This window comes from Salvelinus fontinalis, chromosome 40, assembly GCF_029448725.1.
Source record: "Salvelinus fontinalis isolate EN_2023a chromosome 40, ASM2944872v1, whole genome shotgun sequence".
NCBI classification, from domain to species: Eukaryota; Metazoa; Chordata; class Actinopteri; order Salmoniformes; family Salmonidae; genus Salvelinus; species Salvelinus fontinalis.
In genome coordinates this window covers 13633873-13649929 of record NC_074704.1, presented here as the reverse complement: position 1 = coordinate 13649929, position 16057 = coordinate 13633873, and the positions used below count along the sequence as shown (strand labels likewise).

The 16057-nt window shown below is 40.5% G+C and overlaps 1 protein-coding gene across 1 annotated transcript; it reads right to left on the bottom strand.

Moving 5' to 3' along the window:
* Positions 1-6810: 6810 nt before the first annotated feature.
* On the bottom strand, positions 6811-14409 carry LOC129839082 (gastrula zinc finger protein XlCGF17.1-like). The gene is made up of 2 exons (XM_055906355.1): positions 13900-14409; positions 6811-9900 (listed from the first exon to the last, which is right to left on the bottom strand). The coding sequence occupies exons 1-2, from the start codon at positions 14141-14143 to the stop codon at positions 9023-9025; spliced, it is 1122 nt and encodes a 373-aa protein (XP_055762330.1). The 5' UTR covers positions 14144-14409; the 3' UTR covers positions 6811-9022.
* Positions 14410-16057: the final 1648 nt, after the last annotated feature.

Here is a 16057-nt window from a genome sequence, read left to right as displayed (position 1 = left end):
AATAAACTGGTCAAACTCGGTTGAAAATCCAACTTTCTGATGTTTTTCTCATATGTATCCAATAAAGTCCGAAACGGAGCATTTCGTCGTGTATACCAAACGCTTTTCAGAAGACAATGTGGGGTTCCCTGGTGCGCAGTTGAATACTGCCAATAGGGCGGACCTGTCACTCCAAAAGTTCTCATTCGGTCTCGCATCAAGCTAGACACCCCATTCAACTGCCTGTTGACATCTAGTGGAAGGCATATGAAGTGCATACAGATCCATAAATACAAGCCAGTTGAATAGGCAAGCCCTGACACAGAGCCCCATTTTCAGAACTTTCACTTCCGGTTTGGAAGTTTGCTGCCAAATGAGTTCTGTTTTACTCACAGATATAATTCAAACAGTTTTAGAAACTTCAGAGTGTTTTCTATCCAATAGTAATAATAATATCAATATTGTATGATCTAGAACAGAGTACGAGGCCGTTTAATTTGGGCACGATTTTTTCCCAAAGTGAAAACAGCGCCCCCTATTTCCAAGAGGTTTTAAACAGATTAACATTCACAAGGCCACAGGGCCAAACGGATAACCAGGACGTGTACTCCAAGCATGCGCTGACCATCTGGCAAGGGTCTTCACTGACATTTTCATCCCCTGTCTGAGTCTGTAATACCAAGATGTTTCAAGCAGACCACCATAGTCCCTGTGCCCAAGAACACTAAGGTAACCTGCCTAAGTGACTACCGACCCGTAGCACTCACGTCTGTAGCCATGAAGTGCTTTGAAAGGCTTGTCGTGGCTCACATCAACACCATTATCCCAGAAACCCTAGACCCACTCCAATTTGCATACCGCCCCAACAGATACACAGATGATGCAATCTCTATTGCACTCCACACTGCCCTTTCCCACCTGGACAAAAGGAACACCCATGTGAGAATGATATTCATCGACTACAGCTCAGCGTTCAACACCATAGTGCCCTCAAAGCTTATCACTAAGCTAAGGACCCTTGGACTAAACACTGAGCACGCCCCCCTTCTCATCGAAGGGGTTGTAGTGGAGCAGTTGAAAGCTTCAAGTTCCTTGGTATCCACATCCTTGGTGTCCACATTATAGGCTTAGTTAACTGGTGAACTGTTGAAATCATGGAAACATAATGACGATTCTAATTCTAGATTTGGAATAGAATGTGCAGCACCTTGAATATATTGTTGTTTGACTACCAATTAATAAACCAGGGAGGAATTACTGACAGAGTAGGAGTATGGTGGAGACATCCAAGAGAGGGAAATCAGGAAGGGAAATGACAGCAAGTAGTGCAGACGAAAGGGATAACAAGTTCGTGAAGCAACAGATGTGCTGGAATGAGAACAATATAGATGGAATGAGAACAATATAGATGGAATGAGAACAATATAGATGCTACTTTGAGAACACAAACTCTCACATCTTTCACAGCACAGAGCGAGGGAGTCCAGGGATGACTGGAGGAGCAATGGAGGAAGCATTGTGGGATTCTCTTGGCGTGAGTACAGTTGTTGAGACTGCGTGGAGGATGGTGAAGAACAGTGACTCTGTACAGTTGTTGAGCCTGTGTGGAGTATGGTGAAGAACAGTGGAGTGAAAAGGGCTAAAGTTGGTAATGAACAGCAGTTTAGGGTTGGAGTGGGAATCATCAGCAAGGATGTTTTTGTGGGTGACCTGTTAATGGTCTCAAAGATGGTGAAGGATGAATTGGGTAAAGTGGAATCGGTTCGAGTGACCAGGAGCGGTATTATACTGGTTGTGTGTCAACAGCGCAAAAGGAGAAAGCTTTATGTGGTTTAGGTTAAACATTTCAGGTAGACGCACGTTGATTAAAATTAATGATAGACGGAAGGTTTTACTGTGGTTTGGTGAAGTGGCTCTCCCATCTTATGTAAAACCTGGGTAAGTGAGATATACAGAAGCCGCTGCAGTTTGGACATGTGGCAAGTGTTTCTCGAAGGAATAAATATGTCGTAGTCAGATGAAGCATGTTGTAATTGTGATGGGAATCACATTCCCGGAGTGCCCTGTACGAATGAAGGATGTCACAGTAGCTAGGATGATCAGGCACATCCAGCAGGTGTCCTATGTGGAGGCAGTGAAAATAGCTGAAGGAGTAGAAAGGAGAAGGTAGTTCATGTCCATGTCAGTAGGTGGCAGCAATACACCTGATGAGTGTAGTCTGACAATAAACCTCAGAAGACATGGTAGGAAGCAAAGTGTTGGTCAGTGTTTCCAGTTGACCCTAATTAGATGTTACATTACATGTTGTTTTCTTACTTCATGTAGCCGGCTAGCTAGCCAACATATTCATACTTCGCTTACTCCTCTCTGATAAGATACCACTGCACAAACATGCTTATCTAGGCCTACGCCAGCATTGGTACCAGGCAGTATTAGCTAGCTACGTTTGCTCTGACTCGTAATACATTTAGCAAGCTAGCTAGCCCGCTAACTAGCATTTAGCAGCTAACATTATTTGAGCAACACCTTGGTAAGAAAAGAAAATATTTCGCCTTTAATGTAATGGCATGAAAATAATTGGCAGAATATTATACAATGACTTATCAACAGCTGTAACAATTTGACCCCCACAGGAAATCTACACCGGCAGTTATAGAAAGAACCATTTGCTATATAACCATTGATTCTTTAAGAATATAACTTATAAATGCCTCAAATGTTTCAACCGTATTACCCCACCAGAAACCAAAACATAAGCTTGTATAAGGCCACTGTTTGTAAACAAATACCATATGGCAGAGGAGTAGGGTCGATCCAAGCGTTCTGACCTCACAACGAAAATAAAGCACCCAATCTAACTGGCTAACGTTGGATAGCTTGCTAGACAAATGAGAGAAAACCTCACTCTTACCATTTTACTTGCCCTAGCAGAGCTGGTTAGGCTGGTTTCATGTTATCCAGAGCGTTGGTGACTAACTGTGCTGCTGGCAACAATTTAATTTGAGCTTTGTTGCAGAAATGTTTACTGACACCGGCCATATTCAACGGGTGTTGAGCGTTATTAAATTCATCAGTTATTCTGCGCTCTGGTACTCAGACGAGGGTGCTCTGCAATCGGAGTAGAGAGCCAGAGCGAATTTACGAACGCACCCGAATTAACAATGTCCATTGAGAACGCATACGACCCCTTGGCTAAGAATGACTTGAATAATCAAGTCAATTAACATTGGGTAGTTAGTTAGAATGTAGTTACTATACTGGCAAGTTTGATGTATAAGTAGCCAACTAACTTTAGGTAGCTAGCTCACATACTGGTACAAACTCTTGTAAAGATATGCTATGCGTTTTGTAAGGATAGTGTAGCTAACATAACATGCAACGTAACTTATTTGAAAAGTCCTTACTTTATTGCATTGCTCAACATTTGTCATATTTATTTAAAGCAGTTCATTTGTATCTGCTCTCTCGTTGGACTTCGGCTGCATATTTTCTTCACATCTGAAAACGTTGAAGCCACAACCATTTCCTGAAGAATTGCATTATGGGCCCTAAATTACTTCATGTATACTTCGTATTTTTACGAATTTAGTACGACATCCGGGAAATTTTGGCATACTAACTACATCATACTATGACCAATAAGCAGACTATATACTCAATTAACATCACAAATAGTGCAGTTAGTATGAGTATTCTAACACAGCTCAGGACTCTGGGCAGCCATTTTGTTGCTGTTTAAAAACTAGGTTGCCCCTTTAAAAAAAACACACAACAATCAATCAACCAACCAATCTGCAGTTCAACCAATAACAAAGCTGTAATTCCACCACTGTTTTGGTAATAAGATGATGGATGGGGCTGGAGAAATGTAACTACTCTCAAATGCATAGACAGACCTATAGATGCAAGGACTGACCATCCGTGATATCAACATGATAGTGTTAACCATGGTGAGGCTATACAGTGTTGATTTACATTGTTTATAAACATTGGAGTAAAAATAGCTTATTTGGGGTTCTGATGGGGTAAACAGTTGAACTAAGCTCATGTGTTATATTCTTCAAGAATCAATGGCTATAAATAAATTATTTAAAAGTCAAAATATGGATGTAGCAATTGCACATTTCCCCTTTAACACCACACATGAGTTCAACAATCGCAGAGTTTGTGCAGATATCCAGTTTCCTCCTCTTCATTTTTCGATGTGATGGTCATCTCCCCCTCATCTTCTTTCATTGAAATGTCGTCCTCCTCCTCTTTAACTCTGAACGAGTCTTCCTCTTCTTTCACTGAAACAAACTCCTCTTTAACTCTGAACGAGTCTTCCTCTTCTTTCACTGTAACATACTCCTCTTTAACTCTGAACGTGTCTTCCTCTTCTTTCACGGTAACAGCCTCACCCTCTACTTCTTGTTTTACTGTAACAGCCTCCTCCTCCTTCTCCTCTTTCACGAGAGCTTCTTTCTCCATCCAGCAGATCTCCTCTTCTTCAGCAAGAACGGGGTAAAGTTTGAGACTGAAGCTATGAGGCATGTACTGAAGTCGCTAAACCGTATAATTCAAAGGAGTGTCACTTTATCAGCACAACGTGATCAATGACGTCTGAAGAATAATTTCGTCGAACACCTGATTTGTTTGGTAGTGGTTTAATATATGACATAATGGCTACGCTGCTACGGCGTGTGACTTCAGCTATAAAAATGTGGCTGTTCTAAATTCTGTGTCGCTCAAAGCCTTGAGTAATGAACCTATTTTGGACACAATTGTCTGGAAAGAGCCAATGCTTCAGGAAGCTTTGTTTCCCCATCACTACTTTTCAGTATGTTATCTGTGAATTAGTCTAGGGGAGTTTTGTAACTTTTTCCACGTTTGCTTACTGCTAGCTCACTGTTAGTTGGGTTCTAACTGGTCTCCGGTAGTTGGTCTCGCTGACCATAACCGTGCTGGTTGGCTACGCTGGTTAGGCTAATAGCTAGTTGCCTAAATATCTAACGTTAGCTGGCTAAGATAACTGCATTTAGCTAATGTTAGCTGGCTGGCTAAGATAACTGCATTTAGCTAATGTTAGCTGGCTGGCTAAGAGAACTGCATTTAGCTAATGTTAGCTGGCTGGCTAAGAGAACTGCATTTAGCTAATGTTAGCTGGCTGGCTAAGAGAACTGCATTTAGCTAATGTTAGCTGGCTGGCTAAGAGAACTGCATTTAGCTAATGTTAGCTGGCTGGCTAAGAGAACTGCATTTAGCTAATGTTAGCTGGCTGGCTAAGAGAACTGCATTTAGCTAATGTTAGCTGGCTGGCTAAGAGAACTGCATTTAGCTAATGTTAGCTGGCTGGCTAAGAGAACTGCATTTAGCTAATGTTAGCTGGCTGGCTAAGAGAACTGCATTTAGCTAATGTTAGCTGGCTGGCTAAGATAGCTGCGTGTCGCTAATGTTAGCTGGCTGGCTACGATAACTGCATTCAGCTAATGTTAGCTGGCTGGCTAAGATAACTGCATATAGCTAACATTCTTTGATATTTGGTTAGATGGCGTTATGTATTTCCCAAAACGTTGGTTTACTTTAATCACTCAAGTCATGAGTTCAAACGATTGGTTTAATTTGAAGTTCTACATTTGAAGTTATTTCTGTTGTAGTTTACATCATAGGTAATAGGCTGTTCCTCCATATTACTTCACACCTGACTTTGGCATTCTTCTGAATTCTGATTGGTTAAATGCAATAACTCCAAAAATAGAACAGTGAGGTTAACTTTGCATTGGGACTTAAAATATTTTATTTTATATTTTAGAAAAATACAAAACATACACATACAAACAATAACATCATACAAACATAAACTACATCACACCTGCCCAGACCCACTAGAACACACCTCCATCTCCATTAACTACATCACACCTGCCCAGACCCACTATAACACACCTCCTTCTCCAGCTCCTGCACCACTGTCCGTCACATGGCCTCAAACTGCACCATTTTATTTCTCACCGTCGCCCAGCACTTTACATTTTTAGATAATAAAGCATTTGACCTATCCACTGTGTTAACAATGGAGGATTGGTTGATTTCCAGTTGAAGTATTTAAGATGATTGATGAGAAAAGTATCGTCCAACCATCGGGTATCTTGTTTCATGCGCATCAAAGGTGAGGGTGAATTTCAGATGTTCACTGCTTGTATTGATGAAGGAGTGGAATCGATGAAGTTCCTCTGCTGTCCCCTGGAACATAAGGAACACGTCATCAATGAAGACTTTTACAGAAACTGATGTGCTAGAATGGATTGTTAGGGCTGACAATCACATTCTTCTCTATCAACCCCACATACAGATTGGCATAATTAGATGCTATTATTTTTTAAATTACAACGACTCTTGTCTTGTCTGTTTCTTTTACACCTAATTTTTAAAGAGACAGAATGCACAATGGTCAATGTTATCTGGGATCCTTGAGACAACCCTACCCTAAACCCTAACCTTAATGCAAGCACATTGTAACTTTTGTGCATCCAGACCTAATGCAACTTGGAGTGATCAGATGACATAGTCACATTTTGGTGCCAGGTGTAACTGAGGCTGTAGATGCATCATATCCATGACTTTGAGTGTTTTATATAATATGACTAAATGTGTTTCTGTGTTGCAGGGGCAGTCAAGAAATGGAACGGCAAGGCCACAGAACATGGCATAAGCAGAGCTGTGGTAGACCACCTCGTTGGGTTCATTGTTGAAATCAAATTAATAAACTGCGGTTGAAAATTAGCCAGCTGGCTAAAACCGGCACTTTTACTGAAACGTTGATTAATGTGAACTGTCCCTGTAAAAATAAACTCTAACTCAAATCAAGCTTTATTTATACCGCACATTTCAGACATGGATGCAACACAATGGCTTCACAGGAAAATACAATTAAGATAAACAACAATATTTAGTACACAACTGAAAGACTAATGAACATTAAGGAAATTCCATTGATTAAAATATTAATTGGATGCAATATCCAACCCAAAATATAAGCTTGTTTTTTAGGAGGGGCTCTGAAAGACACTATGGGGGTGTCCACTGAAAGTTGACTAGTAACAACAACTGGGACCTAAAACACACTCACCATGAGACCCACTAAATCTGCCCAAGAAGAAGCAAACAAAGACAAATAAGCCTATATTTTAGTTGGGCAAGTTCGCTCACTACCAACAGAAAACAACTTCCATTTCACATTATAATCAACTACAATGCTTCACCAATATAAACATGGTGTCTACTGGCTGTCAACAATAAAAACAAGAAACACCACATTTCTAAATAATAATAAACAGTATTATTTTTTTCTCATTTTTCTTTCTAGAATCCGAAAACTCACTAGCTTCTAGAACTCTCGTCTTCCTAAAACTCACTAGCTTCTAGAACTCGTCTTCCTAAAACTCACTAGCTTCTAGAACTCTCGTCTTCCTAAAACTCACTAGCTTCTAGAACTCGTCTTCCTAAAACTCACTAGCTTCTAGAACTCTCGTCTTCCTAAAACTCACTAGCTTCTAGAACTCTCGTCTTCCTAAAACTCACTAGCTTCTAGAACTCTCGTCTCCCTAAAACTCACTAGCTTCTAGAACTCTCGTCTCCCTAAAACTCACTAGCTTCTAGAACTCGTGTCTCCCTAAAACTCACTAGCTTCTAGAACTCTCGTCCCATCGGAACGAGCCCAAACAAAACTCCTCTCCAATACAGAAAAACGTGCAGTCAAAATCAACTGGGATCCATGGTAACGCACTGGCTAAACGCAAAACACAAATCTTTTTGACTGCCCACCCTTGAGACAATCAGCAACCAAGTTGTCCTTACCACAGACATGTCTGATTTCAAGAGGAAACTCCTGCAATATCTGTAGTAACTTTCCACCTCACTGTGGAGCTTCTCTCTCTTCTCAGGGTTCACTAGATAGGCATGTTGTTGGATCGGGGCCCAGTCTCCAATGTCATGCTCTAGTACATTTGGCACATGTGAGAATTAGCCCTGATATTCTAAAAACAGGGCAACAATGTCAATATAATTGTACCAAATAATTGTCCGTTGGTTGCATGAATAATTTTCATTACTAAATGTTATATGAAATGTAAATATGAAATATTTGATTGCATAGTCTTATTTTCAATGTCTTTTCAATTACATTTTGCTAGGTGGGATATCCCAATGTGAAAACACAGTTTTAACGTGTCCAAATCAATAACCAATATGCAGAAACAGTTTGGGATAAATTAAAAATCTAACATGTGGTATATACACAAACATCTGCTACAATAATTGTATTTTTTAAAACAAGCTCCTTATAAACTGCACAAGCACCAAAAACGCTGTTGTTTTGTCAAGTAGCAATAAATCACTGATGTCAATTAGGGGGGAAATCAGGTTGTTCGTGCTGTTGAAACTAACACAACTAAAAAAAAAAGAACACATGGAAATGGGAGATACATTTTAGCTCACTGATTAGAGGACAGTCAGCTATATTTTGGAGTGATGCATTGAAATGTAGGGGTCACTAAAAAAAGGAACGCAACACTTATTTGTCATAACTCATCGATATCCTGCTAAAATAATTTGTGCGAGAGGGAGATGAGGTTGCACGTCCTGTTAAAACTAACAGCTCAAAACCCACACCAAATCTGGGAATAATGTTAACATCACTGGTTAGAGGACAATTTGTAGAAAACAGATCTCTACATTTTGAAGTGTTGCATTTTGATTCAAGTAGGTCACCAACGTGGGGAAGTGTAACAACTCTTTTTTTTGTTAATCACTTTTTGTTAAATCTCATAAATAGTACTCTTTCAATTCAGAGCCTGGATTTTCCCCCTGAGGCTAATACCCATATCATGTAAAAATCAATAGAACAGGGGACAAACGTTTAGGGTTATACATTGTGACATCATTAAAATACTCCTACTACAATGTTAAAACATTCTACATTGTGACATCATTAAAACACTCCTACTACAATGTTAAAACATTCTACATTGTGACATTATTTCATTGATATCATGAAACAACTCCTTCATGTATGTATTTTCTGATGTTTAATCAGAGATCTTTTATCAGAGTATCTCTTCCCACATTGATTACAGCTAAGAGATTTCTCTCCTGTGTGTGTTCTCTGGTGTGTCGACAGACAGCTAGATGTAGTAAAACTCTTCCCACATTGATCACAGTTAAAAGGTTTCTCTCCTGTGTGTGTCCGCTGGTGGACTATCAGGCTGTTTAGCTGAGTAAAACTCTTCCCACATTGATTACAGCTATATGGTTTCTCACCTGTGTGTGTTCTCTGGTGTATAGTAACATAGCTAGATGTAGAAAAACTCTTCCCACATTGATTACAGCTATAAGGTTTCTCTCCTGTGTGTGTCCGCTGGTGTACTATCAGACTTTTGATGTGAGTAAAACTCTTCCCACATTGACTACAGCTATATGGTTTCTCTCCTGTGTGTGTTCTCTGGTGTATAGTTACATAGCTAGATGTCGAAAAACTCTTCCCACAGTGATCACAGCTAAAAGGTTTCTCTCCAGTATGTACTCTATGGTGTGATTTCAGGGTTTGTAGCCGAATAAAACGCTTACCACATTGATTACAGCTATATGGTTTATCGCCTGTGTGTGTTCTCTGGTGTATAGTTTGATAGCTAGATGTAGTAAAACTCTTCCCACAGTGATCACAGCCATAAGGTTTCTCTCCAGTGTGAATTCTTTGATGTATTTTAAGGTCTGATGAAGAGTTGAATCTTTTCCCACAGTCAGAGCAGCAGTGAGTTCTCTTCCCTGTGGGTCTCTGCTGGTGTTTCTTGAGGAGTTCTGATCTGGAGAGACTCTTCTCTGCCTCGTCAGCATCATGATGTTGTTGAGGCTTCCCAGAGGATCCACGATAGTCGCGTCTCACTCCTGTGTGAACAACAAAGTCAGACAAATGGTTAAAGGCCTACAACAGCAGTTTATTTGAGGTAAAAGGTGATGCCCAGAGCATGAAGCTGTACAACAATTGATATCTGTTAAATGATTTGACAAGACGGTCAAGATAGCAACAATAGTTATATTTAGTCTTGTTTTCACATTAGTAGTAACATCGATGATTGTAAACAAACTCCAAGCATTGATTATGCAAGAATGGGCTGCCATCAGTCAGGATGTGGCCCAGATGTTAATTTAATTGACAGCATGCCAGGGCGGATTGCAGAGGTCTTGAAAAAGAAGGGTCAACAATGCAAATATTGACTCTTCACATCAACTTCATTTAATTGTCAAAAAAAGCCTTTGACACTCATGAAATGCTTGTAATTATACTTCAGTATTCCATAGTAACATCTGACAAAAATATCTAAAGACACTGAAGCAGCAAACTTTGTGGAAATTCATATTTGTGTCATTCTCAAAACTTTTGGCCACGACTGTACACCAAGTGTTTAACAAATTGGCCCATAACTTCAGCTGACAACAACATAGACCTACTGTAGGACCCATATCTTCCCCTAACAATAACATAGACCTACTGTAGGACCCATAACTTCACCAAACAACAACATAGACCTACTGTAGGACCCATTACCTCACCCAACAACACCATAAACCTACTGTAGGACCCATAACTTCACCTAACAATAACATAGACCTACTGTTGGACCCATAACTTCCCCTAACAACAACATAGACCTACTGAAAGACCCATAAATTCACCTAACAGCAACAGACCTACTGTAGGACCCATAACTTCACCTAACAATAACATAGAGCTAGGACTATAAATCATGTAATATTTCAGGTGAAACATGGAAAGTTAAGTGTCTTTGTCATGACATTTCATAACCTGATCACCAGATAATTTTGTGAATAATTCCACTAGGCTACTCTGTAATGTGTTGTCATTCTAAATATCCGGAATAAAGGAAAATAGCTCTGTGTGTTGTACAATAGACTATCCATCAAGGAACAGTTCTCTACACATTATGAGCTAAGTATCTCTGTGTCCAAACAGACTAACGAGACCCTACTGTAAATCAAGCAGACAATAACACATTATAAACACCAATTTGTTAGGGATGTTGGATCCAACGTGGAGCACGGCATAACTGTCTTTACCAGAGTAATGAATGAAGAAGCACTTTGGTTGTTGTTTCATCTAGTGATGTTTGTCATGTGACTGGCATGCAGAAAATGATTTCCTGGATCAGCTGATGATAGTTGAACATGTGACTGTAACTAAACAGCTACAGTATTAAGTGTAATTATTGAAGAACCGCGTTAATGACCGTATCAATTTGGGTGTTGTGAATCAACTTAAGGTGACTGTCAGTCAGAACCATTGGATTTAGCAAACTCTGAAATTATTTAGGATTTCTGTGCCCATGAAAACTATTTTCCCAGCGTAACATAAGGAGACACTAAATGTTACGTAGTTAGAGAGCATTTCAGAGATCCGAATACAAAAAACTGTCCGACAGCAAGATCCAGTATTTAAGTTGAAGTTCATCATATGACAAGCTTAACGTTATGACTATAACTACTGTTCCCTGAAGGAGGGAAACTAGGTACAACATACTAATAAATCCACACATTATGACTATAACTACTGTTCCCTGAAGGAGGGAAACTAGGTACAACATACTAATAAATCCACACGTTATGACTATAACTACTGTTCCCTGAAGGAGGGAAACTAGGTACAACATACTAATAAATCCACACGTTATGACTATAACTACTGTTCCCTGAAGGAGGGAAACTAGGTACAACATACTACTAAATCCAAACCTCGCTGGAAGCCCCGCCTTCCACATGTGATGAGCGTGAGAGTCGGATTTATTCCTTAAATTTAATACCGCACTTCACCGACCCAGGAAGTGGCGGGGCCAAACAGATGTTGTAACTCGTTCATAACTGGCACGTAGATCGGTAGAAATGGTCAGATAAATTGGCACTCGAAATGGAAAAAGTTTGCCGGAAACTTCATGAGCATAACGGCAGAATTTAGGAAGGCCAGCAGCAGGTCGGTTGGTTATTTCCTTCTGGTTATATTGATCTCTGGCTTCCTCAAGTCATTTGTGTTAATTATTTAATCAAACGCTTGAAGCATCAGTTCAGTTTAAGTTCCGCACAAACAGTTGATTTGATTCAGCACAAACAGTTGATTTGATTCAACACATACAGTTGATTTGATTCAACACATACAGTTGATTTGATTCAACACATGGGGTGTGTCTATATGGAAAAATACACATCATAACATTTCAACTAATCAATTGGTAGAAAGAAAACACAATATTTTGTTGTTATCTGGGACACCCCTAGAACATACAACATACATGTATTCAGACCCCTTCCCTTTTTACACATTTTGTTACGTTACAGCCTTACTCTAAAATGGATTACATTTTTTTTTAAATTATCAATCTTCAGACAATACCTCATACTGACATCACAATACCCCATAAAAGTGAGAAAAAAAGTTTAGAAACGCTTGCATACCAGTGGTTGTATCTCTGTAGGACATGCCAGTAGGTTGTAACTCTCTAGGCCGTGCCAGTAGGTTACAGTAGGTTGTAACTCTCTAGGTCATGCCAGTAGGTTACAGTAGGTTGTAACTCTCTAGGTCATGCCAGTAGGTTACAGTAGGTTGTATCTCTCTAGGTCATGCAAGTAGGTTACAGTAAGTTGTAACTCAAGGCCATGCCAGTAGGTTACAGTAGGTTGTAACTCTCTAGGTCATGCCAGTAGGTTACAGTAGGTTGTATCTCTCTAGGTCATGCAAGTAGGTTACAGTAAGTTGTAACTCAAGGCCATGCCAGTAGGTTACAGTAGGTTGTAACTCTCTAGGTTATGCCAGTAGGTTACAGTAGGTTGTATCTCTCTAGGTCTTGCCAGTAGGTTACAGTAAGTTGTAACTCTCTAGGTCATGCCAGTACGCTACAGTAGGTTTTATCTCTTTAGGTCATGCCAGTAGGTTACAGTAGGTTGTATCTCTCTAGGTCATGCCAGTAGGTTACAGTAGGTTGTATCTCTCTCGGTCATGCCAGTACGCTACAGTAGGTTTTATCTCTTTAGGTCATGCCAGTACGCTACAGTAGGTTTTATCTCTTTAGGTCATGCCAGTAGGTTACAGTAGGTTGTAACTCTCTAGGTCATGCCAGTAGGCTACAGTAGGTTGTATCTCTCTAGGTCTTGCCAGTAGGCTACAGTAGGTTTTATCTCTCTAGGTCATGCCAGTAGGCTACAGTAGGTTGTATCCAAGTGGAAACAATTATCAACCCAATGTGGAAAGTGTCGAATTTGGTCAACAACAAAATTAATGGCTTATTTGCTACGTGAGGTTTACTTGATCCAACAGAAGTTTCGGAATGATTAAGTTGTTGTGGACACGTGACTTACCGACAACTTTGATAAAAACACTATAGTTGTCTCCAGATCGCTATGCAAATTCATGCTAGTAGCTTAGCATCTTTCTCCATTGAATACAGGCGGTGCATATTCATGCTAGTAGCTTAGCATCTCTCTCCATTGAATACAGGCGGTTGACGTCAACAACCCTCATAGAATATAAACAATAGATTTCAATAATAAGATGCATCCACCAATCCAAAGAAGGGGTAGGCGGGAGCTAGACAACCCACAGTGCCGCTTTATGGACAACAACTCCCCTTGTTAGGGCGGAGAGACATCTTGTCAGTATATCCATAATCTTTGGTGTAGCCAACCCAACTCTCACATGGCACTATTGGGGGGGAACGGTGTGTAGTAAATCGTCACTACATGAAAATCACTACATGCCTTGCACCCCAGTCTGCGGTCAGCAGATAGACCCTTCATCATCCTAGGGCCCTCCGTTGAAGAAGTATTGACGGGCCAACTCCGAATATCCAAAGTTAAAAACAAATTTAAGGCGGTACTTACTGGTGTTAATCAGATCTCCTTCCTCCAATGTGACAGTAATCTCTCCTTCCTTCTTCACTCCAAAAACTGCATCCTCCTCTTCCTCTTCTTTCACTGTAACAGCCTCATCCTCTACTTCTTGTTTAACTGTGACATCCTCCTCTTCCTTCTCCTCTTTCACAACAATGTTCAGCCCCAGAGCTTCTTTCTCCGTCCAGCAGACCTCCTCTTCTTTAACTGGAGGGGAGAAGTTTAGGGAGCTCATGTTCGGGGATGTTAGCTAGCTAGCTATCATTAGCGACTAGGCTAGTGCTATCTTAACCAGCCAGCTAATATAACTGACTAATAAAAAGTTACGTAATATTAAATTAAATAGGTTAACAAGTAGATACGACAGACGTGTGTCTAAAACACAGTGGCTAATATAGACCGAAATCGTATAAATAGCTTGAATCTTTCGGCTATGTTGGCTAGCAAGCTACCGAGGTGGTTGACGAGCTGTTTATGAAGAACCGTCCACTAGATTATACGTCACGCTGGCAGCATCGCCTGAAAGACGCACATCGCCGTCTGCTGACTGGAGTGGGAAACGCAGTTGTGGAAATATATTATTTTTAGACAAGGTTCATTTTAAATGTACTTAATAAAAAGAAAAATTTTGTTTACAGCGCATTCGGAAAGTATTCAGACCCCTTGGCTTTTTACACATGTTGGTATCTTAGCCTTATTCGAAAATTGATTAAATTGAAAATGTCCCTCATCAATCTACACACAATACCCCGTAATGACAAAGCGAAAGAAGGTTATAGAAATTATCGGAAATTTATTACAAATAAAAAACAGAAATTCCTAATTTACATAAGTATTCAGACCCGTTGCTATGAGACATATTACGGACATATTCAATCTCTCCCTATCCCAGCCTACTGTCCCCACATGCTTCAAGACGTCCTGTACCCAACATATATATAAACCCCAATCTCTCCCTATCTACTGTCCCCACATGATTCAAGACGTCCACCATTGTTCCTGTACCCAATATATATTTTTATTGAACCTTTATTTAACTAGGCAAGTCAATTAAGAACAAATTCTTATTTACAATGACGGCCTACCCCGGCCAAACCCGGACGATGCTGGGCCAATTGTGCGTCCCTATGGGACTCCCAATCACGGCCATATGTGATTCAGCCTGGATTCGAACCAGGGACTGTAGTGACGCCTCTTGCACTGAGATGCAGTGCCTTAGACCGTAGCGCCACTCGGGAGCTGGTAAAGCAAAGGTGACTGAACTAAATGACTACTGCCCCGTAGCACTCACTTCCGTCATCATGAAGTGCTTTGAGAGACTAGTCTTACCTGATACCCTAGACCCACTTCAATTTTATTACCGCCCCAATAGATCCACAGACGATGCTAGCCCTATCCCATCTGGACAAGAAGAATACCTATATAAGAATGCTGTTCATTGACTATAGTTCAGCATTCAACACCATAGTACCCTCCAAGCTCTTCATTAAGCTTGAGGCCCTGGGTCTGAACCCATCCCTGTGTAACTGGGTCCTGGACTTCCATGCACGCCTCAATCATCAAGTTTGCAGACGACACAACAGTAGTAGGCCTGATGAGACAGCCTATAGGGCGGAAGTGAGGGCCCTGGGAGTGTGGTGCCAGGAAAATAACCTCTCGCCCAACGTCAACAAAACAAAGGAGATGATCTGCCCAACACATCACCGGGGGCAAACTACCTGCCCTCCAGGACATCTACAGCACCCGATGTCACAGGAAGGCCAAAAAGATCATCAAGGACAACAACCACCCGAGCCACTGCCTGTTCACCCCGTTATCATCCAGAAGGCGAGGTCAGTACAGGTGCATCAAAGCTGGGACCGAGAGACAGAAAAACAGATTCTATCGTAAGGCCATCAGACTGTTAAATAGCCATCACTAGCACATTAGAGGCTGCTGCCTATAGACTTGGAATCACTGGCTACTTTAAAAATAGAGCACTAGTCACTTTAATAATGTTTACTTATTTTGCATTACTCACCTCATATGTATATACTGTATTCTATCCTATTCTACTGTATCTTAGTCTATGCATTACTCATCTCATATGTATATACTGTATTCTATCCTATTCTACTGTATCTTAGTCTACGCATTACTCATCTCATAT

Bases quoted from the DNA above. Each gene is read 5' to 3' on its own strand.
- LOC129839082 (XM_055906355.1), bottom strand. From the start codon at position 14,143: ATGAGCTCCCTAAACTTCTCCCCTCCAGTTAAAGAAGAGGAGGTCTGC. The intron at 9,901-13,899 runs GTAAGTACCGCC...TTGTTCACACAG, and splicing joins AGGAGATCTGATTAACACCA to GAGTGAGACGCGACTATCGT.